The following is a 25,639-nucleotide window of genomic DNA, read 5'->3' as shown; positions in this document are numbered from 1 at the left end:
TCGTTAATAATCGAATTTTCAAAAAGGGAAAAAAAAAAAAAAAAAAAAAAACGCACGGCGAACTCGACTCGAGTGAAAACTGATTAGCATCCTTCGTTACAGTACATCGCCCGCCGAAATTGGGCTATTTTATTACAGATATTGCGTTCCTGGGAAACGAAATAAGTCCGCGAGCTTTTGAATTGCAAATTGAAACCGATCCCTCGTCCCTCCCAGTTTAAGTATTATGAATACGTATTATCCTGGTGTGCGAGGGGAAGGGGGAGGGAAATTTAAAAATCGTTATAACGAACGATGTAATCGCGGAAGCTCGTTCGCAGTTTCTGTGTTACGGAATAATTAAAACGCTTCGAATATTTTGAATATATTGCCAACAATTCCCGTTGTACCAAGCCGTATGCTCGATGAAAGCAGGCACTCTTCAATATTCTACGAAACTGTGGGAAATTTATTACGTTTAAGAAAAAAAGGTCTCACCACTGTGCATTCGTTTCTTTTTTCTTTTTTTTTCTTTCTTTTTTTTCCACTGGGAACAGAAACTTATTTTTCCGCATTTACAGAGGAGGGAGAAACATTCATTATAACTCTCTGAATGGGTAAAACGAATTTCCGACGAACAAGCAGAACGAATCAAACTGACGCATAAAAATCAGCAATAAATAAATGATGTAATAAAAATCGCAGTGAACGTGTTATAACACTCGTTCATCGATATCGAAGCAATTTCTTCGAAAGACAATTTCCTCGCGACAAGCATCTCCCAGACTAACAATAAAAACACACGCTCGTATATCACGGTACTATCTGGAAGGCACGACAGTATGGCGGTAGTATCCGAAAGAACTTCAAAGAGGCTTCATTATGTACCGGGTGACCGATACCAACGACGGAATCGCGTGATTGCGGCGCGGCTGGTATGCAGACAAACTGCACCGGGGTGCAGCCTTGCTTCAGAAAGAGAAAAGTAGGCGACGAATAGGGTGAAAGGGGGATGCAGAGGGGAAGGAGATGATTCGAACGTGAGGGGAGTCTTAACTGTGTGCTTTCATTGTAAGTGTATGTATAGGGTGTCTTAGTAACCAGGCTGATACAATCGACAAGAGGCTGAAAAATCTAACGAACTCTTGCTCGTAAAAAGTTTCAAAGTTACGAGTGGCGCGTACCTAACTAGTACGAGACTAAATAACAAACGTGTCGAATCAAATTTCGCCAGCTAGAGCTAGAGTTTTTAGAAAACTAGAGACTGACTTTGATCTGGTCTTGGAATTTGATCAATCTTGGAACGAGAATTACGAGGAAATTTTACTTTCCTTTCCACGCGTCGAGTAATCCTCTGTGTGTCAATTGTACCGCGATTGCCGACACACCCTGTAGAGACACGTGCACACGAGAAGCGAGGAGAAGAGGAGAGGAGAGGAGAGGAGAGGAGAGGAGAGCAGAGAAACATCGGCCAGGTGGTAAAGCCACCCCATGATTTTCTGACCCGTGAAACTCCCCCGGGGGAGAGCTCGACCCCGTACACGTTCTCAATCACGCGATTGAAATGCACACGTTTCTCCGCATTCAACCGGCAGATACGGGGCTACACGTGTACACACCGATAAATTCTCTAGTGCTATCTGTTGTACGTGGCATTGGTATATATGCAGTCTATCGGCCGTCTTATTACCGGATATCGAGTATCGATTACCGGGCAGGAACATTTTCTCTCGTTTCGTAATAACAGTCGTGACGTCGCGTCATACGCTCCGCAACGAGCGCACGGCGAAATCTGGTAGCCTGGCGATTTGAAAAACGGTGCGTAATTCGTCGCTCGAAACAGATAAACCCACAAACTCGTACATCTTTCATCTTCCAAAGTATAAATTCCCAAAGATGTGAATTTTCACGAAAATCCGCGGTCTCTTTGCAGATTTACTCCAAATAAAAAAAAATAGGAAAAACTACGCGAAGAAAGGCCATTGAAAATCCCGCAGCCAAGTAACATTCCGATCGATCGTGACATCGCTTATCGGACAGTGGTTTATCAAGCACGGAGATAGATGATCGATCGTGACGCACACTTTTTTGTTTTCAATAACTTTATCTATTTTCCAACAGTCGATCCACGTTATCAGCCTCTCTCTCTATCTCTCTCTCTCTCTCCTTCCCTTTCCTTCTACCGTGATATTTAGTTTCCTTTTTCTCCCTCCATCACCTATTTGTTTTTTTTTTTTTTTTTTTTTGGAATATCAAATCTAAATTAAACTTTCGTAACGCTCAGTCAGCAGGATTCGCTGGGAGATTTCAATCGTGCAACGGATCGTTGCAACGGCCGCGCGGCTCGCGATCGCAATATTACGGGAAATATAATATTACGGGCAAATGAGCATGATACAAATCAACGCGTCGTGTACGATTTTCATGTGCGATTCGATGAAATTTACACGGTCGAGCAGACGAGCGAGCGGGCAGGCGGGCACGCGCGCGAAACACACCGACGTTTAATTTACTGTGCTTTCAATTTTACATTATTAATGACGAGCGGAGAACAAAAAGAAAAAAAAAAAGGGGAAAAAATGAAAAAAAATGAAAAAAAAAGAAGAAAAAAGAATTTCGTCGTCCAACAATCGTGGACAGTTGGAAATGCAAACGGCGGTTGCAAAGACTGGCAGTTTTGGTTTTATAAACGGACGATCCAGATACCATCAACACACGTGTGTACGTGACATTTATTTAAAAAACCAACGTCACGCGAAATTATCTCTCTGCCGGACGAAAACGTGCCCGATGAATCAACAAATTGCTCGAGAGCCGCACTTCAGCTCTTGTCACTTTTCGGAATCGATCGAGTGCTCGTGTCGTTTCCATTTTTATTGCCTCGCGAGACTGCACGCGCGTCGAGACTGCATCGATATATCTATGTATTTAGACAGCGGATCTTTAGAAAAATTTGATTTATTACAGATTTATATAATTTCTGCTATATTAATTACGACTGTTGTTGGCATTACACGAAGTCAGAGAGTCAAACATTCTGCTAGTTGAACATTATATTATCCGAATTCACATTCAGATTCGCTGTTTCGTACTGAAACGTTGCTTACGGGTTTGCTTCTAGTTTGCACGTATACGAGTTAGTATAAATTTAATTAACATCGTACGATATGTCGATAAAAATTCAATTTTACCATTAATATAGATTAATCGGAGAAATCCTACTTTTCGAGCTACATAAATAAATCGCGCTAAGACTTCAAAATATCCCAGTAATTGTCTCGCTCCAAGGCAAAGTGAAAATTGTCGGAGAGTTTGGGAGATTCGTGCGAACGATAGATATGCTATGCATGACAAAGATCCGACCGACGGTTTGTTCACGTTTGTTACCGTCTATGGAAACGACGATAATTAATTAGACAAACGAACGTCGATTGCCGGACAAAGCGTCGTACGTGCTAACCAGCCATTTAAATCCCAAAGACAACAATTTAAATTAGTTTTGACTGGGAGGTGGGCCGGTTACATCGGTTTAAATGCGAGAAATCTCCGGTGGCGTGACGTTCGACCTTTCGCAAATCGATCTAGGAACGACGACCTTTTCTGTAGGTTTTATTAGGGTCACTAGATGCTCGAACAGGTCGTCCTTTGCCGCACACACGCGGATCACCGGAGTTAATGTCCCAGACCCGTTTCTGAATTAATGAACACTCGACAGAAGCACGCGCCGGTTAAATCGTTCCGCAATTTCGGCGCAACGTTCAACTCTCCACCAAGCTTTCGCTTCTGTCTCGTGACAAAAATAAACTCACGTACTCTTCAAAACAGTTGAAATATCGATCGGTTATTCCTCACTCGCGAATCGATCGATCATTCCGTTGCACGTTGAAAACTCATTCGCTATTTATAAAAATATTTGCAGAAATATACGCAGAAAGTCGGGGGGTCAGATCGTAACGAAATATTCGAAGAAAATAATTAAAGCGAATGGCAATGCAAGATTGCGTAAGAAATTGCACGTTTCACGTGCTTAAGCTTTGTCATAGTACAAGAGACGCGAGTATCGTTTGTACAGCACTTAATAAAGACGCTACGAATGTTCGCAGCTACCATGAATGATTTGCAAAATTCTGCGCTAAAGATACTAATCCCTAAGACAATATTTGAGAAGAATATCCAACGAGGATCCGTATTATCTATTTTTCTAGATTTCCAGACTAAATGTTGCGACCCAAAAGTGTTGAACTTCAAGTTGGATGATAACGAAATTTCAAATTGGAGCAACGGGAGATCAGGATCGACGATAAAAGAAATCTACAACTGCTCCGAGATAAATAAAGTGAAATAATGCGAAACATTTCCCGGCTAGGACAGCTCTGCGTAGCTCGGGACATCCGAGAAGCCAAATAACGACGAATCGTCCAATTAAACGAAGAGTGGAAAATGAAATTCGACGTGCAGGAGGAGGATAGAAGGAGCCAATCGTGGCGCGAGTGCCACGGCGTGAAAAAAGCAAAGGGACAACCGTGGAGCAAGACGTCAAGAGGGAAAAAGAGAAAGACACGCGTACACCTTCGAAGGTAATTTTAGTTACTTGACAATTTGGCACCGTCTACGCCAAATAGAAAGTCACGCGCGTTACCGACCCCTCTTCGAGGAGAGAGAGAGAGAGAGAGAGAGAGCGCTTTTGCAAGAGCAAATGAAACTCAGAGAGAGGAGAGTGTACAAATAGAGAAACAGAATGGCACGAACGGTAGAAAAGGAAAGAACAGAAGAGAGGAGAAGAGAAGAGAAGAGAAGAGAAGAGAGAAGTGGTCGAAGCGGTGAGTCGTGGTACGCGTGATAATCTATTTGCTCTTTCCGTAGTGCAATGGGACAAGAAGTCCTATTTATATCGCGAAGAAACCTCGGTTTAATGAGTCTAGCTGTTGTCACGAGTCTACCGAGATGCAATCACTCTCCTATCAAACAAAAGAACGTCGAATTTGCGATAAAGTAGAAAAAGAATCAGAGTTCGAGCGCGAAAAAGCTCGATGAATCTGCTATTTTTCAATTCCCAGTTCGTAGATGATCCCACAAGAGTTGAAGTCGAATTATTTTACTGTCGCTTTGCAATTTCTTTCAATTTGCAACATTTTGCGGTAATTTTGCAGATTTGCAAATCTTGTAAAGACATAACAAAGAACAAGAAAGTGGGAGAAATCGCAATTAAATAACCGTGATATTAAAATCGATTATCTACTACTAGAAATAAAGGGAAAGAAAAAAGAAAAGTGACACTATCTGGAGCTGCAATATTTGACATATAGCGATAAGACGCGTGGATAAAAAGCTTCTGATATCAGGCGTAGAAAGTGTGTGTATGAGTTTCAGCGAAGGTGATATGAATATCGAATTCATCGATTACCGATTACCGATTACCACGCTACCGGTTCCGCGGTTCGCGTGCGTGCACCGCTTGCTCCAGAAGAAAAACGAGCTGTTCAGCTAGCGGTGAACAAGGAGGGGCGAGAACAAGCTCGAAGAAACACACAGGTTGCACCTGCCGCCGCTACAGAGTTGCTTCACTTCCAGATATCCTTTCCCCTCCCTAGGGAGCCCCAGATGTTTATCCGGCCCCTGGTTAAGAAGTTCGAAGACGTGTATCGGGGGGCCCGGTCCTCGAAACCCGGCTCCGACGATTTTTAACCGGCTCGTTTGACTTTCAACACGCACCGTCGTACAATCCACACTTCCGCGGACCATCACGTGCTTATATGTATGTACAATTTAAACGATAATTACGTATGTGGTTTTAAATGCATTTCGAACGATTTATCACATTTGGTGAGTCGTAAAATTATCCCCACTATCCTTAATTGAAACTTCCACACAACAAGAATGGACTACACTCCTTTTGCCTCGAACGTGAATTTACAATTGAAATTTTCCATTTGTTGAACTTCCGTCACGTCGGATAGAAAAAGATTGGAGATAATCATGGACAGCATGGACAAGATAATATGATAACATTAATAATAATTTTAGAAATCTGGATACAAAGTACCCATGTAAAATTGAATAATTTCTTCTCATTGTTGTAGTCTTCTCATGTATGATAGAAGACTACAACAGTTTGAATTTGAGTCAAGTCGCCTAATTTGAAAATATCTCATTTCAACTGACGAATCTTTAATTGTATATTTAGTGAAACCCGATAGAGATTTGTCTTAATGATTGTACAATATAATATGGACATTGATAAATGTAGAATTTTTTGAAATTGTTATTTTGTACTCTATATATTATACGAAGAATTAATTTGTCTCCAAACTGTTGTATGTCATCTATAAATGTATAACTCTATATTTTTTTTAAACATAATACTACGCGTTTTATACATTAGCAATTGTTTCATGATTCACCGCGTGACAAAGAGCCAAAGATAAACAACACTGCACATGAGAATATTCCTAATATTGAATAATCATTTCTCAAAATATTCTCATGTTTCATTAGTATACATTAACAAATAACTGTTTATCTTCCTATGACGAAAATGGATGGAGTATGGCTATAAATTTTTAAATTGCGATGAAACTGTTGAATACTCAATGTCCTATTTATCTATATTGTCATTCAAATCACATTTTCAATTTGAGATATTTCTTTGATCAAATGGGATAGGTGCGAAGAGATAAGATATGAATAAAAATAATGCACCAGTGTTAACAAAATTTACGGAATTCTAAACTTCAACCGTACGCCAATTATCACAACGCCCTCAAATATAACCATTCCAAAGTAAATTAATTTTCTATTCAATTTTCATTGTCTATGTTCGATTATACTCATTTACAATCTACAATAACATAGTACAATCACTTTATTGACGTAGAAAGCAAAAATAATTAAAATAATGAAAATGTTATTCAATGTTACAGAATGTTGAGGTTGTGTATGCAACATGAATGATTTTAAAAATCAAAGTAATTCAAATGGCAATACAACTTTAAAGCTACTTGAATGTTTCTTAGTGAAAATGTTTTCTTACAAAAAGAGTAAATAATCTAATGTACATGAATGAAATAAATCGCAACTTTATGCATAAAAGTTGTTTGTTGTAACGTATGTCATTGTATGACATACAAGTTTACAGTGACAATAAAGTGAAGGCGGAAAACTGGCGTTCCGGCTAACTAGTTTTTAATTGAAATACGAACCGGTCGATGACAGGGAGAAGTCAGCGTGAATAAACTGATCCGAAATGCACAATCGACGGCAACAATCTTTTCCAAACAGCGTACCTGGTCGTACCCGCTTACCCGCCACGATAGCAAGTATCTGATTAAATTTATGTAATGGCGTGTTACCATGTTACACACCGTGGAATTACTTTGATAACCTACTACGATAACGTAACGGTATTAAAGTCACTGTCACTTCGACGATACTTTTCTCATTAACCGTTAAAGTCAACTGTCGATTGGCAACTATGAACTTCAAATCGAATCATAGATGGAGACGCAACGGATGCAAGATGGAGGTAAGTTTAAATCTAGGGAACTTGTTAAAAGAAATCTAGTAATTTTTAACGCTCCATCCCTCCATCCTATCCTTCGTTAAATATCCAATATTATGTTAAAAATCGTATATCTTGCGTTAAAAATGTTTATTCAAATTGAAAAATATGTATGTAACAACATTTACGATAGGAATTATAGGCGCGAAAATTTTATGAAGAATATTACGCGGGAAAAAAAAATTTCTTAAATAATGACACTTGTTACGATGTTTCTTAAAAATATTCACCGAAATAAGTTTTCAAATGAAATTACGTGGAAAATACGAATTAAAATAAATGGAGCAATAGTCGTAAATCTGTCTACGCGAACGTGTGTCCCGACGGCGGCAAATTTGAGTGGCGAAAGCCGTGAAAAAACGACACGTTAGAAGACACTCGTTATTCACACACCTACACCTCCCCCTCTTGCTACATATACATACGTATACGCGTACACACAGGCACACAGACAGACTTACACAGACCTGGTTCCATGCAACGTACACAAACGATTAAAAGAGAAACTCACTCCAGAAATAATGCACAGTATCCATCCAAGTCGCGGTGGTGGAGATAGGGTTCGCTCGTCCTGGATTATCAAGACTCGAAAGAGCTTTGCCTTCAAGTTCCTCGAACCTTAATCTCGGTGGTCGCCTCACAACATACTTTCGTCGCCTTCACGCCAACATACTTTCGCACGGTCTTGGAAATCTCACTCACTGGCCCGGCTCCGAGAAGCGTACGCGTGCCGCGATAACCACAGGACAAGTGTACATTCCCTCGGGATATGTTTCGCGCCGAAGATTTTCCCGCGTTTAGTTTCGTGAATGCACACGCGGCAAAGGTAACGCAGCCAAAGCGAGACGCACGAACACACACACACACACACAGGCACACGCACACGCACACACACAAACGTATAACGGAAAGAGCGGGGAAACGAGACAGAGCGAGAAAGAAAGAAAGAGGCAAAGAGAGGAGGAGAGAGGCAGGGCAGGCAGGGCAGTGACAGAAAAGGAGAAAGGAAGACACTGCGTTCGGAGCAACGTATGTAATATGTGTTTGCACACTTCTCGCTTGGTCCCGGCCTAGGGGAAAGAAAATCCTGCCACCACTGCTCCACCTTCGATCTCGCACGATATACAAGGCGTTCTCGCGTGCACAGATTTCAAAACAACGTGTTATTGTCGTTTTATTTGATTTTCGGCAAACTTTCTCATTGATTTCATCGGTTCGTTGGTAGCGGGTTTTAGTACAGAGCGTGAATCGGTGCGTTATAGTCGCGCGCGGTTTTTCCGCACGCACACGCCGCCGCGGATCAATAATTCACCATACGAATTCACCAGAAGCGGGTGAGCGAGCGGGCAGGCACGCAGGCACTAGGTAGAGAAGCACACGTTTCTGTCGTGGCGCGCTCTCCTCGGGGAAACGCACGCAGCCCACCACCACCGGCACACCGATCGCTCCTAACCTCCTCGACGCGAGTCTCCGTCGCTGGCCGAGTCCCGTACACGTTGCCAGAGAGACTGCACACGCTTCGCGTAACACACACGTATACACACGGCTGCGTCTCTTGACACACAGCTGACACAACGCTCGTAAACACGCGACAATCGGACAAAGACGGATGTACCGCCAAACCGCAAGGATAGACCGGCACGACTCCAGCTCTTCGTTTATCAAACTGATCCGACTATCGTTTCATCACGCTCACGCTCTCTTTCTCTCTTGCTTGCTCACTCGCTCGCTCGCTCGCTCTTTCCCTCCCTCTTTCCTATCCTTTCTCTCACACAGCCTCTCTCTTTCTCTCTCTCTCTCTCTCTCTATTTCCGTCTCTCTTTCTCGCTCGTATGTATATGTACTATATACATATACTATATTTCTTTCCTTCTTTCTCACTCGGAAAGCAATAGTAAGAGCACTAACAGCAACATCGGAGCCAGCAATGCGAACATCACGGTCACCGGAAGTACGAACCTGACAATCACGACATACGAGGAATATGACGAGGATTGAGTATGTGTTTTTTCTACCGGACAACGTCGCCACGCATACACACCATTCACGCACTCTATCGTATTCAGGTTCTCTTTTGTACATTTGTCTTTATCACACGATAGGTTTGTAGATCTGTCTCTTTCTTTCGCACGAATGTCTCTCGCTCCCTCTGTCTCTCGCTCTCTTTCATCCGTCTGTCCGTCTGTCCGTCTGTCGGTGTCTGACGGTGTGTATATCGCCGTCTCGTCGCTGCTGTCGAATCCGTTCGGTGCGCGGCCCCTGTGTGGGACGACGCCGCTGGGACACACGGGCGTGGACGAGTAGACGCGCTCTTTCCGCGATCTTTCGACACTATTTTCTTTAATGTACTTACCACTGGGCGAGCTGACGTGGCGTCGCGCGCGCGCGGGGCCTCTACACCACGGGTAAAATTCGCACAGTAATATTAGCGCGCAAGGCTGCACCCCGGTAAATACGAGCGCAGTCACCACTCTTGTTTTTGGTATGCCAGGAATGGCACAAAGAATCTGGACAACGCACACGCCTGCTGCGCAGCCGGTCTGCGCACACGCTGACACCGCTTATGCGGCCGCGGGAGAAACCAGAAGCCGAACGCGTCCGACTAGCTACGAACTATTCCGAAGTACACCGATCGCGTACCCCTACCACGATGTAGGGGGACTCGTGTCTCCCCACTCCCCGCGCAAAACATCAGTCGCGTCACGCACGTAATAGAGGTTGGATGTTGTTGCTCGCTTACTCGTTTATTCTCTCTCGCTCGATGTTCGAGGGGCACTTGTTGAATTTCAGAGGTTACGTTTTAGGTTTTTCGAATAAACCTTTTGATAAATGGCAACGCACCAACCCACCAACCACAAAACGACCACCTTTCTCTCTCGCATACGCTTTTTTCCCATGCAATCTGATACTAAACAAACATGCACCGAATGCTATCAAATACATGCGCTCTTTTTTCTGTTCTGCCATATGAAATGTTTCGTTTCTGTTATAAATGATATTGTTACTTGAAATTTGCGTCAAAGAAGAATATTCGCTTGTTTATGTATTTAACTATTCACTTTACTGTAGTTATTTTTTTTTTTTACTATTAAATGATGATCACGTGATGGTCTCCATATTTCTATGGTCCCCATATTACGTTTGTACTCATAAACACGTTCATCTGCATCTTTTCAATAACAGACTGTCTATAATCATTTGTGTACATAAGGTGACAAAGTCATAATTACACTAGTACAGGTGTATTGTTGTAAGATTACTATCTGCATACTTTATTGGAAGAAAAGCTTTTCTATCAGCTTAGGGTTAGTTTTCTTTTATACCTGTGTAATAATTTTCTTCAGAGTCCATTCCTTCCGGGGGGGGGGTTCACACCTTTCTTCAAGCTTTTGTTACGATTTAAAGGTCTTTGTGTGTGGAATTTTAAATGGGTAAGTTACAAAGTGTGCCATAAAATCTTAAATTATGTTTACTCACACAAACAATGTGGTTTCCTATTATCGATTTGTTGACATTCTACAAACTGTCATATTATTAAAGTAGTAAATGTTCATTATATTTTTTGTTCATTATATTTACTACGTTATTACACGTGTATATATTCGTTAATAATTTTTCAACAGAAAAAGTTGTCTATGTATAATTGCAAATTAATTATATAAAAAATAGAATGTTAAAATATAAATTGATTAAAAATTAATTATTCTATAACATAATTTGAAAGATTTGATTTTTTCTATATTTAGTTTTATAATATCCAAATCTGAAGTTTTCGTATTTGAAATTTACTGATTTTATTAGAAAAAACAAATTGAATATATTCTTGCAAATTTGTTAAATCAATCGATACTACTCGGATAATAAGCTTCCTACTTTATCTACAGAAGTCAATTGTTTCATGAAATTTTATCAGAAAAATGCGGTAAAATATTCTATTTCATTATTTACTTATAAAAATATAATTAAGTATAATTATAACATGTAAATAAAATTATAACATGTAAAAAAATAGTAACAAGGTTGAAATAACTATTACATAAAATTCGAAAGATGAAAAACAAGAAATGTTTCTCAAATATTTAGATTTATAATTGCAATTATAAAAAGAAACTTTCATTGTTGAATTTAATGCATTTTTATCGTTTTCTAGTTATAATAGTGCAGTTTCGTAATATAATAATAACCAAGGCGCTACGATTAAAAGATTATTAGAAACAAACAGACAATTTAGAAAAAAATTAGTAGAAAATATCCCTAATATTTATACGTACTTACATACATAAATGACATTTTCTACATAGAACTGCTCGACGCAATGGCGAAAGCGATTAACGCTCAAAGTGACGCGAAAAGAGAGAGAGAGAAAAAAAAATAAAGGACCGGTTGATAGGTTGAAGACTGTCGGTGTGGTTGAACGCACACGTGCAAGCGTTTATCGGGCCGATTTTAAACATGACAAAACGCTCGTGAAATCGAATGTCACGTATCAAAATGACGGTCAAAGCATGCCTTTTACAGAGAGACAAAAGCGGTCGTAATTAATGCTTTTAAACGCGCGCGCTGTACTGCAGCAAGCTCCTTTTGTCAGTTGGACACATTGTGCCTGGACAAATGTTTACGAACGACCACAGAGTAGGCGGAGCGTGCACGGTGACAGTAGCTGGCGAGCCGCGGGGCTGAAACGCGCACAGTTTTCGTGCGGATTTTCACCGAACGCGACACATTGAATGGGGGTAAAGGCACGGTCCGATTTCACCCGCGAGGTTTAATTACTTAATTACGTTAACGCTCGATTTTCGTGACGTGTCGACGAGCCGCGCGCCGGCTAAACGATTCCGTTAGTTTCACAGCAATTTCGCGTCCGCGGCTCTCTCTTCACCCTCGGTTAAAGTATAACCATTCCGTAAATTCATTTTGGTTGGCATTTCCTACTGGAATCATAATTGAATGAAAACGTATAATTTCTCTTAAAAAAAAAAAAAAAAAAAAACAATATCATCTTGAAACTTTGGAGGCCCGTTGTCTGAATAAAGAGGATCTCCTCTGAAGAAAATAAACTTTTACAAATATTTCGGATAAGAACAGAAAAAAAATTAATTAACAATTGTACGTGAATGTGCCGCTTTGAAAAAATTTTTTCTGGACATAACAACACGGTAGATACTGCGGAAACTGGGGTAAACTTGAAATTATCATTTCACAAAAGTTACATCTATTGTTCCTACATTGTTTGAAACTACATCTCAGGACACGGAAGCTGGCCAATTCCAGTTCCTACTTGGATTTGTTACGTTGGGTCGCGACAATGGCTAGATTATGGTTCGGATATCACGTTGGCGGGTCAAGTGCTCACCGAAATTACATTGGTATTATCGAAAACGTATCTTTTTAATCTTGAAACTTAAAGAAAATCAGAATTTTGAAACGATCATTCGTCATTTACAATTGATGATGACTCAATGGACGATTTAATTACAAATTCTCAAAATTTTTAATCGAAAATGCTAAGTAGATTCTAAAAGATTCTGAAAATGAAACAGAAAAAGGAATAGAAAAGAAACGTAATAAAGGATATAACGTATCCTTAAAATGCGAAAGGTATTCCGAAGAAATTTTAAGAGATAAACTTCGTAAGGAAAGGTAACGTTTTATAAAAGCATCTCTGTTCCACGGATGATACGGGAATTCCTCGAATGCGCTGTTCACGCGATATTTTAATACTTTTGTAGCTTGTCGTTCGTGCAAGTAAATCATCGCTGTGATAAGCTCTTCCAGGAATCTCACCCCCGCAAAATATCCGCCGGTTATAAGAAATGTTTTTCAAGTTTATGAGGTGATGCGAAGGTTCGTCGTCGGAATGGATCGAACGTCTTTTCACCCCTTTCTTTTTAAGTAATAAAATCGACGAGGGGGCTGCGAAAGGCATCGTAAAATTATTTACGATAAGAATACTGCAACGTGAAAAATCGTCGCTGAAAATAATGCAGCGAAAAATCCTTACTGAGGATATTTCCTTGCTTAATGCACATTGTGTAACATTACGATGATACAATCTTTTTTCGAGGGAAAAAAGGAGACTTCCATCTGAGTGATGGCAATAATATAGTAAAGATTTTATATCTCTTGGATATTCTTTTAAAATTTAGATGCCATTTCAAACATGTAACAACCTGACAAAACTGAAACTATCCCTAAAATTCTCTAAAGGCAGTGTAAAGCTGTGATTGCCAGGCGTGTCCGATGGTGTTTATCGGAAAAAGCGTTCAATTATTATGGACAGTGGCGGGTTTTCGGTGCAGCAAGCACGGTACCAGAATCGAGTGGAATCTAGCTGAGAAGCCGGGCCCGGTAGACGTCGAACGAGTAGGATTATTCGCCGGTGGATCGGGAGTTGGAGCCGGGACACTGGGGTCGGGGCCGGGGCCGGGGAACAATGTCGGAAACGACGAGGACGGTATGCCGAGATATGCAGGATATCGCGCAGAACTGCGATCCTTCGAGGTCGGGAGCAGAGGCACACGGTTATAGAGCGGTGTGTTCGAGTAAAGCTAGATACATATCCCCCGTTGTACCACCACTACTATTACTACCACCACCACCACCACCACCGCCGCCGCCGTCGCCGCCGCCGCCGCCGCCACCGCCGCCATCGCCGTTTCTATCGCCCCTATCGTCAGCTCTGTGCACCAATACTTGTGTAACATCCTCACTAACACCAACGTTCAACGGCAACGCGCACCGAGAGAGAGAATACGTCTAAGTGTATTACCTCCGGCAGCGTACCGTTCCACCTAAATATGTAATAATATCTACCGGAGATACCGGCATTCCTCGACCTCGAGAAGAATTCGATCAAAATGTGTCGCGATACTCTGCTGGTATGCCAGGTGAGCTACGCGTCTCTCTCTCCCCGGTTCGCCGCTTACTCCTTTCCTTACCGTTTACGCTGACTACGTCTTCTTCGACTCCGCTCCATCCACTCACACTCCCAGGATCCACTGCGCCAGCTCGTTCTGTTCCAACGAAATCCAATGCCAGAGATCGGTGTATCGCCACTCGCCGGTTTCTCGCAACAGCAAAGGCAATCCGAGGGTTGCGCAGGGTTGTTTAATCCTTGAATGCACGATTCTTCTTTTAATATATTATATCAACGTATTGCAATATCATAAGTATTTTGATTGTAAATATAAATTTAAAGTATATCAACCTTTGATTCTGCCGTTTATACGAGATTGCCGGAATATTGTATGTCCGGAATTACTGCTTTGTTTAATATATTGATCAAAACCGATAAATGTAATTAACACGATATATTCTGCACTACTTCCTGCTACCACAACTACACTATCACTCGACATTTTTTTTAAAGATTTTTAATCTTCATTAAATTTACACAGATTTTGAAATATACGTCTGAGCTCCCCGAATTTCTCAGCGATACTGCTCAGCAGCGTACATAATACAAGTACTAAGCACGCAGTCACACGTTCGTTTACATCAGGTCATACGATTCTTAGAATCCGTGTTTCCAATAATTTCACTGGCAGAAGGAATTTAACTGTGTATTTACATATTTTGCATTGTAGTTTGAGAAACGGTAGCTGGGTTCTCGAAATTTTCGGGAAAACCGATTCCTTCGGGAATCTCGAAATTTTCGGGAATTCTCGCACACCCCTAAAAAATATGCATGATTCGGAATAACGTGTATTACATGTATTAGAAAATCAGGATAAACATTTGTAACAAAAGAAAAAAATTGACGAAAATGCCTTTTTTGCAATTGTTGTAACAAAAAAAAAAAAAAAAGAAAAACATTTAAAATTGTAATTTCTGTAAAATTCTACCGAAAAAGCTATTTTATCATCCTTGTGTTTAGTCAAATGATATTGGAATGAAACATCCATGACATGTTTCACATTTTTATAGAAAATTGTCGCTGACATTCATAGCAGGTCGTACATATTATATTGTAATAATGGCAGACCGGTTGGTAGCTTGTCAGCTTGGAAAACAATGGTGCATCGGTGCAATTTTATCGATGTATAATCGGTCGAGCAAGTCGATACTCGAGCTGATAAATATCAACTACTTTCCTTCGGCGCATTTCACAATGGACGTCCATCTCAAGTTCGTACTAGTATCGTTACTATTCGTGTAATCGAACAGCTTTGATATTCACCTTCTTCGTTAACTTTTCACATCTACTTTCCTTAGCTTATAAGGGACCTTTTATCTTGAATTTCTATTCGAAGCAACAAAAAGTTTCAACTTTTGCAAAACTCGCGAAAATTCTGAAACACGGTAAGAGTAAGAATGTCATCTTCGAATTTTATTATTGCTTCAAGCAACTAGTTATAATCTTGTCAAGTAGACTACAGATTTTTATGCATCTACGAAAAATTTGGAAATAATTTTCTATCTACTATTTAAATCGGCATCTAATAATAACAATGATTTAAAGTGTCTACCATCTTCGATTAATTGAGTGCATTTTTTACATTATACTTTGTCCAGTCGAGTAATGCAAAAAATTTTTTTTTTCTAATAAATGTCAAACATGTAGTTTAAACAATTAAAATCAATTAGTAGCTTGCTGATTATTTCGTGTTCTACACATTATCTTTGAAAAAGCACGAGGAATTTCATTTGAAATATAAAAAAAATTTTAGAAAAAGAAAAAGATATTTCGAAGAAAAGGCATTTTCAAAAACGTATATAATGTACGAGGATATGGAAGATGCGTCTGACATTGACGAGGAATTTTACAACGCGTTGGCACTGCTACATTCGACGGAGAACGACAGTGCGGAGAAACTTCGTAAAATGCTGCATACGTCTATCGAGAAGAAGTATGGCTTTGACACAACTTTGATAGCCAGGATGCCGAAGAAATTTCTGCAGAATACGAAAATCTGTGGGAAATTGTTCGCCAACGAGAAATCGGAAACGTCTTGGCGTAAAAAAGGCAATGATAAACTGTCCAGAAATACCACAAGTCCGTTGTTTTCTGCGAATGATACGACGGAAAGTAATTGGAAACAGATGAAAGTATTTGACATAGATGTTGAGGATTGTAGCGAGAAGATGGACATTCCCAGGATATCTATTCCTGACGAAGGATTTGGAGATGGACTCCTGTGCAAGGTTTCTTCGTTATTTATATTCTACCAATCATTCGAAACGTGCATCGAATCAGTAAAAAACCAATTTTAAAAAAACGTACACTACCTGTGATTAAAACGTTTCACATTCGTCAACTTGACAGTCGGTAAATTGTCGTATAAAAATAACTTTGTATTTTACCTAATTTCACTTCGTGGAATCGTAGATCTGTAACGGAGCAAAGTTAGGACCGCTGATACTGCTGGAGTGTCAAGAATGTCAAGAAGTCTATCATCCCCTGTGCCATCAACCCCCTGTCGTCGACATCGATATCTACGATCCGAGAATCGTGTGGCGGTGTAGAAAATGTATGGATACTTCTTCAGCAAACTCTGTCGTTGCGTTCGATGAAAAGAAAGTGAAAAGATCTCGTCCACTGAACGATGATGGCAAAGCCAAAGAAGCTTCTGCGAAAGTGAACAAATCGAGCAGATTGAATGGGAATCTTCTGAAAGATGAAACTGATATCGCTGATCAAACTTTGTCCGGTAAATATATGTGCCTCAGTGTCATACAGAATGTTTTGTAACTGGTTGGTTGTATGAGAAGGTGACTCTATCTGAAAAAAAAAAAAAAAATAAAAGATATGAAATAAAATTTTTTCATGCAAGGAATTGCCTTTGAATATTTAAATGTGCATTTAAATATATCTTGACTTGGAAAATGATTAAACTAATATCTCTATTTATTAATGATAGATTAATATTAGATTGATTATTCCTATAATAGATTAATAGATTATCTGTGACATTTCTATAAATGTATGTGTATACGTGTATACGTGTAGGATCAGTTACAAGACACCCACATCAATTTGTTTTTCAATTTCATTCATATATACGATAAAGAATATTCGTGATTTTCATGACTTTAGATATTTCTCAACGAATTGGTTGTGTTGGTGAAGTTGCATCGAGTACAAAAAATTCTTTCTATTTGAACGAAAAGACGAGAATAGGATCGTCGTGCCAATTAAGAAAACGAATTGGTTCGAAACTTTCAGTCACTCGTTCTATAATAAAATGATATTTGTATTGCCAATAATTGAAAGAAAATAAAAGATGGAAGAACTCGAAACGGCCAGAAGGTACATGCACGGTACGCTTTATTTAATTATATTTAATTACGTATTACATGAACAATGGAAAATCCATCTCGAACGTTTCTCGCTCTCTAAAAAAAATCCACGCAGTTTCACACTTTACTCTGGCGTATCAACGCTTCAATCACAGTATAGGGCGCGTTATTTAAGCCGATTATAAACGTAGCTCGTTACACTACACTTTCAGCCAAACCAACCAACCAATCATAAAAATAAATTACATTTGAAAAAAACACGATCACCCACTCTATATCGATAATAATTTTGCTAATTAGACTGTGAATATTTATGCAGGTTCGATTCAAATTTGTTTCACTTGCTAACTAATTACAATCAATATTTTACTTTCGATATTCTATTCTAGTTTTCGACACTTTTGCATATTTTTTTTTCAGCTGCCTACGAGTATGCAAACTTTGGGTATTCGACTTGATTCGAATTTATAAAGTAATTAAAAGCATTCTGTGCATTTTTTTTTTTTTTTATCTTGAAACTTTCTACAAATGCATAAATATTCGCAGTCTATTGGTAATTCACGCAAACTTCATCCATCGTTGTCGCACGGTTCGTTCCGTTTGCTCATTCGTTTTCTGTATTAAGGTCAACGGAGTTCAATTACCTTCGGCAGACATGCCGAAGTTTTAGTCGGACTTGACGCTCGATCACTTTCGCTCTAATTGATCGTGCGTATAAGAGAAGATTGAGCTTCAGGCGCCAGAAAATTACAGACAGCCGCGAGCACACCTCCCGTGACAAATCGTCGTTCTCTTTCTTTTAATCTTGTTTTATATTAGCTCTTCTACCGTGTTCGATTTATAGAATCTACACGACCTATATAATCGTGTCATACAGTTAGATTATGATATTTTCATCAAAAATTTTTTGCTCGAATCAAACTTTTCGGCTTCGTCTAGATATATCAAAACGTTTTTTTTTTAAATAAGATTAAACGAAAGTATAATTCAATAGATTTGAGCATTTTCGTCCATAAAAAGACTCAATAATATCTTTTTTTAGTTATCATCAAAGTATTAAGTGTCCTTTAGCATTATCGTTTTTCGTTTTGTGTTTACATAGTAAAATTCAAAAGTTCAAGAAGACACCTTTACATGCAATTTTCCATGGCAAAGAGAGTTCAATTAGAACAGTAGCACATTCTGTGATAACGCGTATAACAAACTCTCAATTGAAATTAAAAAACAGCAATGATCCCGAAAAATTGGAAACAAATTACTGCTACTAGAAGAAACTCTGTAAAAGATAATACGTAAAATGCTATACAAACATAAAAGCGCAAAGAGTAAAACAGCTACATATTTGTGCTGATTATCACAGAATTGTCGATAGTCTCCATAATTCACGTACCGAGAAAGAAAAAAATATTCAAATTTCTACTGCAACAAGTGAAAGAATAATTTTTAAAAGGAAGCATATAACATTCATGTGAAAATATCATTTATCAGAATTTTTCCTTATCGTTTCCATATTTCTATATACAATACATGAAAATCAAAAAACTCCAATCATTCTATCGAATCGATATGTTTGTCATTACTCTCTTTACTTTATTATTGCTAATTAGAATGTTCAATCGAAACTACGAAGTTCCTGGTACGCGAAATTTCTAAATCTTTAGCGGGGAAAAAAGAAAAAAAAAATATATTTATTTTTAAGTCTCATAGCTATGAAATCATTTTTGAGATTTTTGATGATTTCACAATTACGAGACGCAATCTCGTCAAATACCTGTAAATAACTATACATAAAATATCGACTTGTAACTAAATCTTGTCACTCTAAAAATACAAAAAGCACGAATAATAATAATAATCCTAAGAGCAGAGCAAATATTTCGATTAGTTTCATCAGCTATATTGTTCTCTCTTTAATCACTTTGGGAAGGAGTATCTATCGTACTTAACTTTTTCTACCAAATTCGATCTTTCCAAGATGAAATTTTTAAATATTTAACTCGTGTTGTCGAATGGTAAAAAGCTGTTTTCAAAAATACTAATGTGCGTGTATGCATGCAACGATTTAGAGATGTCAAATGAACAATACTACGTATGTATATCTTTAAAATTTTTCATCTTTCATCTTGTTAATCGCAAAAACGGGATATTCCAATTTAGATAATTATTTTCTTCACTGATTTTTGGCACGTGACAAAAAAATAATTTTAGATTAACCCCTGTTTTAGATAAGTGATAATGCAGACTGAACATCTTATGGCGCCAAATATTTTAATTATCTTCGTTTTTATTTTAAATTTTTTAAATCTTTGGGAACACGTAATTATCGTTCATGCGATGAAAAAAATCCAAAAATTGAATTTCATATTTACTAAATTAGAATACCCCTATAATCTTTGATCAATAAACTGTTATCATCGATCCCTTTAATCCGAGTATTAATCGTGATAAAAAGTTTCTCACGCTGTATTTTCAATACTTTTGGCTATGTATCTGTGTATGTGCATTTGTTCTCTATGTACATGTGATTTAGAGAGAAAGATAGATAGATAGATAGATAGATAGATAGATAGATAGATAGATAGATAGATAGATAGAGAGAGAGAGAGAGAGAGAGAGAGAGAGAGAGAGAGAGAGAGAAGAGAGAGGAGACAGAGTGAGCAAAGTGTAAATGTGACAGTTTTAATAAATAATCATTATAATTATAGTGATGGTATCACTCTGCTCCAGAACCCGCTTTGAACTACTTTACATAATAAACCTGTTATTCGAAGAGTCGCGAGGAGACGTTCAACCTAATTCATGACAGTGTCATCGTGCCAAGTGGCTGACATCAATTAAACAGAGATTCTGACACATGTCAAGGTTGTTCCACGTCGTGCTTTGGCATCGACATAGACGATGCTGCTTTACACAAATCGTGTTAGATTTCTCTTGTTCCTTGACCGCGACCGATCGTTTGTCAAGTATAATATAATGATAACGCTTATGTACAAGCTTCCTATAAAATCAGATACCAAGATGAACAACGGTGGATATAATATTATCTAGTTTAAATATACACATTAATGTAATAATTTTGAACATAATGTCTGAGTGAATCGTGACATACGAGGTGTTTTTGAGACATGGGTGGAAAATTTTGAAGAATTGTTTGGGAGATTATTTTCATCAAAAATGAATTGCAGAAAATTAACAATTAAATTGAAACTTATTTCAGCTATGCTGTATTTGTAATTAGAATAATTTTCATTATCATAATTACTCGAACGAATAATAAGAAATCTCTCAAACAATTGATCAGAAATTATCACATCTGGCCTCCTTTTCAAGCCTCCTATATAGCGTAGTTGCCTTATAAAGACAACGTTTTAATATATATATATAGCAGTGCATGTTTCATCTGTATGCAACAAGTGCAGAAAATCGTTTAATTTCCAAATATATTTGAACAGAATAAAATTGTAAAAACGATTTATCGCGAATAAGTGAATCATTAAAGATATTCTGTCTTATCAGATCGAGATCTATCCCAATGTAATAGATCTCTAATATACGCACGGTATCTTTAATCATCACTTGGCACGGATTTTAACGTTCGGTACCAATAAATTAATTCATAACAGTCTGCGATTACTTCTATATGGCAATTACAAATGCTTGCTTTTTACGATGGTAGTCATCAAGATATGTTGCTCGAATGATTGTACATGACATTACAATTTTCACGTGCTTTTGAACACTTGACAATTGAATTTAGCTTGCAATTATGAGATACTCAACAAAAAAAGTTGTGAAATACATAAACATATTGACGTCTGTCAATATAAAAAAATATTCCTATTCGTATTCGAAAATATACCATGCAAATATACTTGGAGTTAATTGCATTTAAAAAACAAAATCATATTTTTACTTACGTAACGTCGTAGTAATATATACAATCGTAGGAATTTATACAACTGATTCCAATAGTGCACTTTATCACAAATAGTTTTTCTTGTTTCTCATTTAATGCTCTCTGTGAAATATTTAACGCGAATATCTTGAAAGGGAACATGTCGTTATAAAATTTAGTACAAACAGTTATTCGAATTAACTTCGTCAATTTGCTCCGTATTTTTTGGACGTAATAATCATGCTTTGGTCAGGAATATATCGTACAAGATAATCATCGATTTCACTTTCTGTTTGCATTTCCTATTTTCGTCGTGATTATTTAAATGCCAATCGTGTTGTACTTAAGAATCATACGCTACGTAAATGAATATAATAATTCATCCTTATGTTCATGATACAATATTGCTACAATCCATATTACATGAGTATCGAGTAACTGACATCTCTTTTGGTTGTATTTTTCCTTTCATTTTTACATAGTGTATGATTCGTATGATATATAGACACGATAAAATATATTAGTAGTATTATAGCTGTACAATGATAAATAATATCTCTACTATGTATATCTTAAATTAGGATTACGTACAATTATTCCATGAACGTACGCAAATGCATCCTACATGCTAACAATGTGTTAAAAATTCATGACATGAGAACGATGATATTACTTTTAAAACAGATAAAAAAAGAAAAAAAAAGAGAAAATTGTAAAAGGACTAGAATAAAATATCGACTAGAAATCTCACTTTTTAAAAACTAGAGAAGCGATTTAAAATTCACGATAAATAAGCACATGTTTTTACTTTATACTAATAATAGTTCTTTCTTCGAAATAAAATATGAAATTTCATTATTTTGGACTTTTATGTTAAATATTGTTTGTATGTAGGATACATATTTGTTCTGTATCACTACAAATTCTCACTACCTAAAAGGCCATTAAAGATTATTTCTCATTGCCTGGGAAGATACCAGTGCCATACTTTGGAAGCGCTAGATTTTTTTTTAAATATTTTTTCTCTTTTTGGCTTTAGCTTTCAATTGTGCCTTTTTGTAATTGGAAAGTGTATTTAAGATAAAAGTCATCAACTAAGCAAATGCTAAGCACAAAACTATCTTACGTATTGCAGCATTACTTAAAACGATAAAATTAATTCTATTTCGCTAAAATCTGCTAATAGAAAAAATATTGTGCTTCAAACCGTGTATCCACTAAACATAAAAAATATCTTTTAATAAAAGTCATCTATATAATTTAATTATTTATGTGAATAAGTATATAGTTCATAAATATTTTTAGAAATACTTTTAAATATAAATCGTGATTTGAATAAATTTACAATCAATCTGAATAAGTTACTAAAAAGAAAAAATGTAAATTACGACAACTATTATACAGATCTTGCATTCATAATTATTTTCCTTAAGATAAGAGAATTTTTTAATATTTGATTTCATTAAAGTTTTGATTTCATTTATATAACCATTACAACCATTTTATTAAGAAATATTTACCAATATTTATCAGTGGATACTCAGCTATCTATAGTACGATATTATATATGGTATCACTTTTGGCAATAGCACTTCCAGACAGTGGCAGTAGGCACTTTGATGACAATAATAAGATAATAATGAGTATAAAATATTACAAATTAATCCACCTTTAAGGTAGATAAGCCATTTCCAACAATCAGCTGCTCCTTAGGAAAGTCTAGAATTACAGTTACATGAAAACCCATATTTGCAGAGGCAATCACATATTCGCACAAGGAAAACCAGCTAAATGCTGTTAAGAAAGATATTATAATAATTTAATGATTTATAATTTATTTATAAAATGTGTAAATTCTCTTACCCAGATCATGACACAGTAGCCTGTGCTTTAGGAAGAAAATAATAAGTCCAACAGTACTAACAAGACTAGTTATAAAAAGTGCTTGTTTGTACTGAAGACTTTGTGCATTTGGTGTTACAAGACGACCCAATCTCACTTCTGTTAGCATATATGTTAAAGAACTAATCATAAAGAGGATGAAGATCTTTTCATGCACAGCTGAAAAATACCATTATTGTATTATACAATTTATTTTTATACAAATATTCTATTATATTTTACATTATTACTCACAATAATTTTCTCTATTAGAGATATATGTGACTCCACATAGGGCTGCCACTTCTGCAATGTTTAACCAATAACATAGATTTAAAAGTCTAGATCCCATAATTTTAGAAGGTACGTCTTCAATTGTTTTAAGTATTTTATAATAATACGAATGATATACACTGGCAATAATTAGACGTGGACCTATGTGTAGTGCTATGCTTATACGCCATAAATATCTTTGAGGAGATATACCGGTTATAGCTGAGATTGATGGAAGTACATTATAAACCTAAAATCAAGAAGAGACACATTAGGAAATTTTAGAAGAATTAAGAAAAAGATCTTAAAATATCATACCCTGCAGTGTGTTTCATGGATATCATCTTGTTGGAAGATATATGCTGTAACAAAACAGACTAAAAGTGTGACAAGAGGTAAGGACACCGTTGCCAAACACAATTTTTTAAATGATATTGCCATGTGTATGGAACTTTTATTGTTTCCCACATTATTCAGTTCCATAGTGAAATTATCTAATATCTTGACATTGATGTACAAAATAAAAAGCAAATTTGAGATGCAAGATCCGAATCAGTCTACATTAGGGTCATGTCTCCTTTTAATTCTCATTAAAGATGTCAAAAAATTCTTTTAAAAATTTCATAATATGCCTGTAATAGAAAACAAATTTTATATTAATAAAATAACAGACAACACAGAAACATACTGAAGCTTAGTCAATATTTTTAATAGATTTATATAACATATATATCACGATAAAGATAAAATTGACATTTCATTAACAATATTTATCAATTATTCTTAACATCAACGTATCAAATACACATTTGTCGCAATGAAATTTATTTATAATCACATTATTCATGAATTTTTATCAACATTTTAAAAAGATATATTACAGCAAGATTTATGAAATAAAACAAAAATAATTCTACAAAACAATGAAAACTATGATTCTCTTGGACTCTCTTTGCAAATTTTACAAACAAAATGATAAATGTATTTAGTTAATTATTCTATTTTCAGAATTGATTTTGCGGATAACCTACTTTTTCTATTTATAGCAAACAAAAGCACTGTCACGGGTAACGCGATGTTCGTGACATTTGGCTGGAGCCGATTTATTATAATATTTTTGCACAGAATTCGCAAACAATGAGCAAATTTGCTTCAAGCGATCATCAATTCAATGAAACCTTTAGTTCGTTAGGAAACCGTCAACGAATATATTTTTCTTCTTTCTTTTCTCTTTTTCTTTAGAGTATAAGTATGAGGAGTTACTTCACTCAAGTGGTTATATCTACACAACGTATTGTATACATATGTATTTGGCTGTTACTTATTTGTTAATTTATTTAGCAAGCACCTATTAAAATCTTATTTGAGTGATTGTGATTTTTCGTTGAAAAAGACAGCCGTGTATTTGAGTACGTAAAAAATAAACAGCACATATAATGAACAATTAAACACGTTCTCAAGACTACATTTTTGTCAAAGTTTGTACAACACGTCACACTTTCAAATCAATAACAATTTATTTGAACCAAGGTTCTGTTAATTGCGATTTGTTCATTCATGTTCATTTATATTCTTCATGCAGAAAATCGAGAGAATTTACCTTATTCTTTATGTACAAACGTGTCGTCTGCTAATCTGCGAATTTCTGCTCGAAAGGATGCCATCTATGTTTTGTATAAATGCTTTCAGAGCATGTTAAGCGCCAATTTCAAATTCTGCAGTTGTTTTTCTGTATCATGCTATATGATTGTAATGATTGTTGGTTGATGGTTGTAGTTATACTTTGTAAATAAAAAAATTAAGAAATTACAGGA

The 25,639-nt window shown here is 36.9% G+C and overlaps 3 protein-coding genes and 1 long non-coding RNA gene across 6 annotated transcripts in view; 1 reads left to right on the top strand and 3 right to left on the bottom strand.

Moving 5' to 3' along the window:
- The window catches only part of LOC122535357, a 60,444-nt gene extending 49,876 nt beyond the window's left edge, over positions 1-10,568 (bottom strand). The window contains exon 1 of the long non-coding RNA XR_006308147.1: positions 8,049-10,568. This is a non-coding gene — a long non-coding RNA (uncharacterized LOC122535357). The remainder of the gene's footprint in view (positions 1-8,048) is intronic.
- Positions 10,569-11,691: 1,123 nt separating this feature from the next.
- On the bottom strand, positions 11,692-14,776 carry LOC122535356 (serine/arginine-rich splicing factor 1-like). Its single transcript, XM_043666828.1, has 2 exons — positions 14,476-14,776; positions 11,692-14,216 (listed from the first exon to the last, which is right to left on the bottom strand). The coding sequence occupies exons 1-2, from the start codon at positions 14,511-14,513 to the stop codon at positions 14,060-14,062; spliced, it is 195 nt and encodes a 64-aa protein (XP_043522763.1). The 5' UTR covers positions 14,514-14,776; the 3' UTR covers positions 11,692-14,059.
- Positions 14,777-15,314: 538 nt separating this feature from the next.
- LOC122535355 (post-GPI attachment to proteins factor 2-like) lies at positions 15,315-25,622 on the bottom strand. Of its 3 annotated transcripts, XM_043666825.1 has the most exons (7): positions 25,426-25,622; positions 24,144-24,457; positions 23,808-24,075; positions 23,535-23,732; positions 23,341-23,465; positions 15,818-15,828; positions 15,315-15,763 (listed from the first exon to the last, which is right to left on the bottom strand). In XM_043666825.1, the coding sequence occupies exons 2-7, from the start codon at positions 24,306-24,308 to the stop codon at positions 15,748-15,750; spliced, it is 783 nt and encodes a 260-aa protein (XP_043522760.1). In that variant the 5' UTR covers positions 24,309-24,457; positions 25,426-25,622; the 3' UTR covers positions 15,315-15,747. The 3 variants fall into 3 exon arrangements, with proteins under 3 accessions (XP_043522760.1, XP_043522762.1, XP_043522761.1); XM_043666827.1 differs by lacking the exons at positions 15,315-15,763; positions 15,818-15,828; positions 23,341-23,465 and adding an exon at positions 17,126-17,258; XM_043666826.1 differs by lacking the exons at positions 15,315-15,763; positions 15,818-15,828 and having other exon boundaries at positions 19,802-23,465.
- Positions 16,164-18,004, top strand: LOC122535354 (integrator complex subunit 12-like). Its single transcript, XM_043666824.1, has 3 exons — positions 16,164-16,681; positions 16,866-17,187; positions 17,574-18,004. The coding sequence occupies exons 1-3, from the start codon at positions 16,256-16,258 to the stop codon at positions 17,723-17,725; spliced, it is 900 nt and encodes a 299-aa protein (XP_043522759.1). The 5' UTR covers positions 16,164-16,255; the 3' UTR covers positions 17,726-18,004.
- Positions 25,623-25,639: the final 17 nt, after the last annotated feature.

The sequence above is a fragment of the Frieseomelitta varia genome, unplaced genomic scaffold (assembly GCF_011392965.1).
Source record: "Frieseomelitta varia isolate USP_RPSP 00005682 unplaced genomic scaffold, Fvar_1.2 scaffold_707, whole genome shotgun sequence".
Classification (NCBI taxonomy): domain Eukaryota; kingdom Metazoa; phylum Arthropoda; class Insecta; order Hymenoptera; family Apidae; genus Frieseomelitta; species Frieseomelitta varia.
The sequence above is the reverse complement of the archived record's forward strand: the minus strand, read 5'-3'. Positions and strand labels throughout refer to the sequence as shown.

Excerpts from the sequence above, each read along its gene's own strand:
- LOC122535356 (XM_043666828.1), bottom strand. The coding sequence starts at position 14,513 with ATGGAGCGGAGTCGAAGAAGACGTAGTCAGCGTAAACG. Across the intron at positions 14,217-14,475 it reads AGACGTAGTCAGCGTAAACG|AGCTGACGATAGGGGCGATA; the intron begins GTAAGGAAAGGA and ends ATTGGTGCACAG.
- LOC122535355 (XM_043666825.1), bottom strand. The coding sequence starts at position 24,308 with ATGGAACTGAATAATGTGGGAAACAATAAAAGTTCCATACACATGGCA. Across the intron at positions 23,733-23,807 it reads CTCTAATAGAGAAAATTATT|CTGTGCATGAAAAGATCTTC; the intron begins GTGAGTAATAAT and ends GGTATTTTTCAG. Across the intron at positions 23,466-23,534 it reads GCTACTGTGTCATGATCTGG|CATTTAGCTGGTTTTCCTTG; the intron begins GTAAGAGAATTT and ends CTTTCTTAACAG.
- LOC122535354 (XM_043666824.1), top strand. The coding sequence starts at position 16,256 with ATGTACGAGGATATGGAAGATGCGTCTGACATTGACGAGGAATTTTAC. Across the intron at positions 16,682-16,865 it reads GAGATGGACTCCTGTGCAAG|ATCTGTAACGGAGCAAAGTT; the intron begins GTTTCTTCGTTA and ends GTGGAATCGTAG. Across the intron at positions 17,188-17,573 it reads CGCTGATCAAACTTTGTCCG|ATATTTCTCAACGAATTGGT; the intron begins GTAAATATATGT and ends TCATGACTTTAG.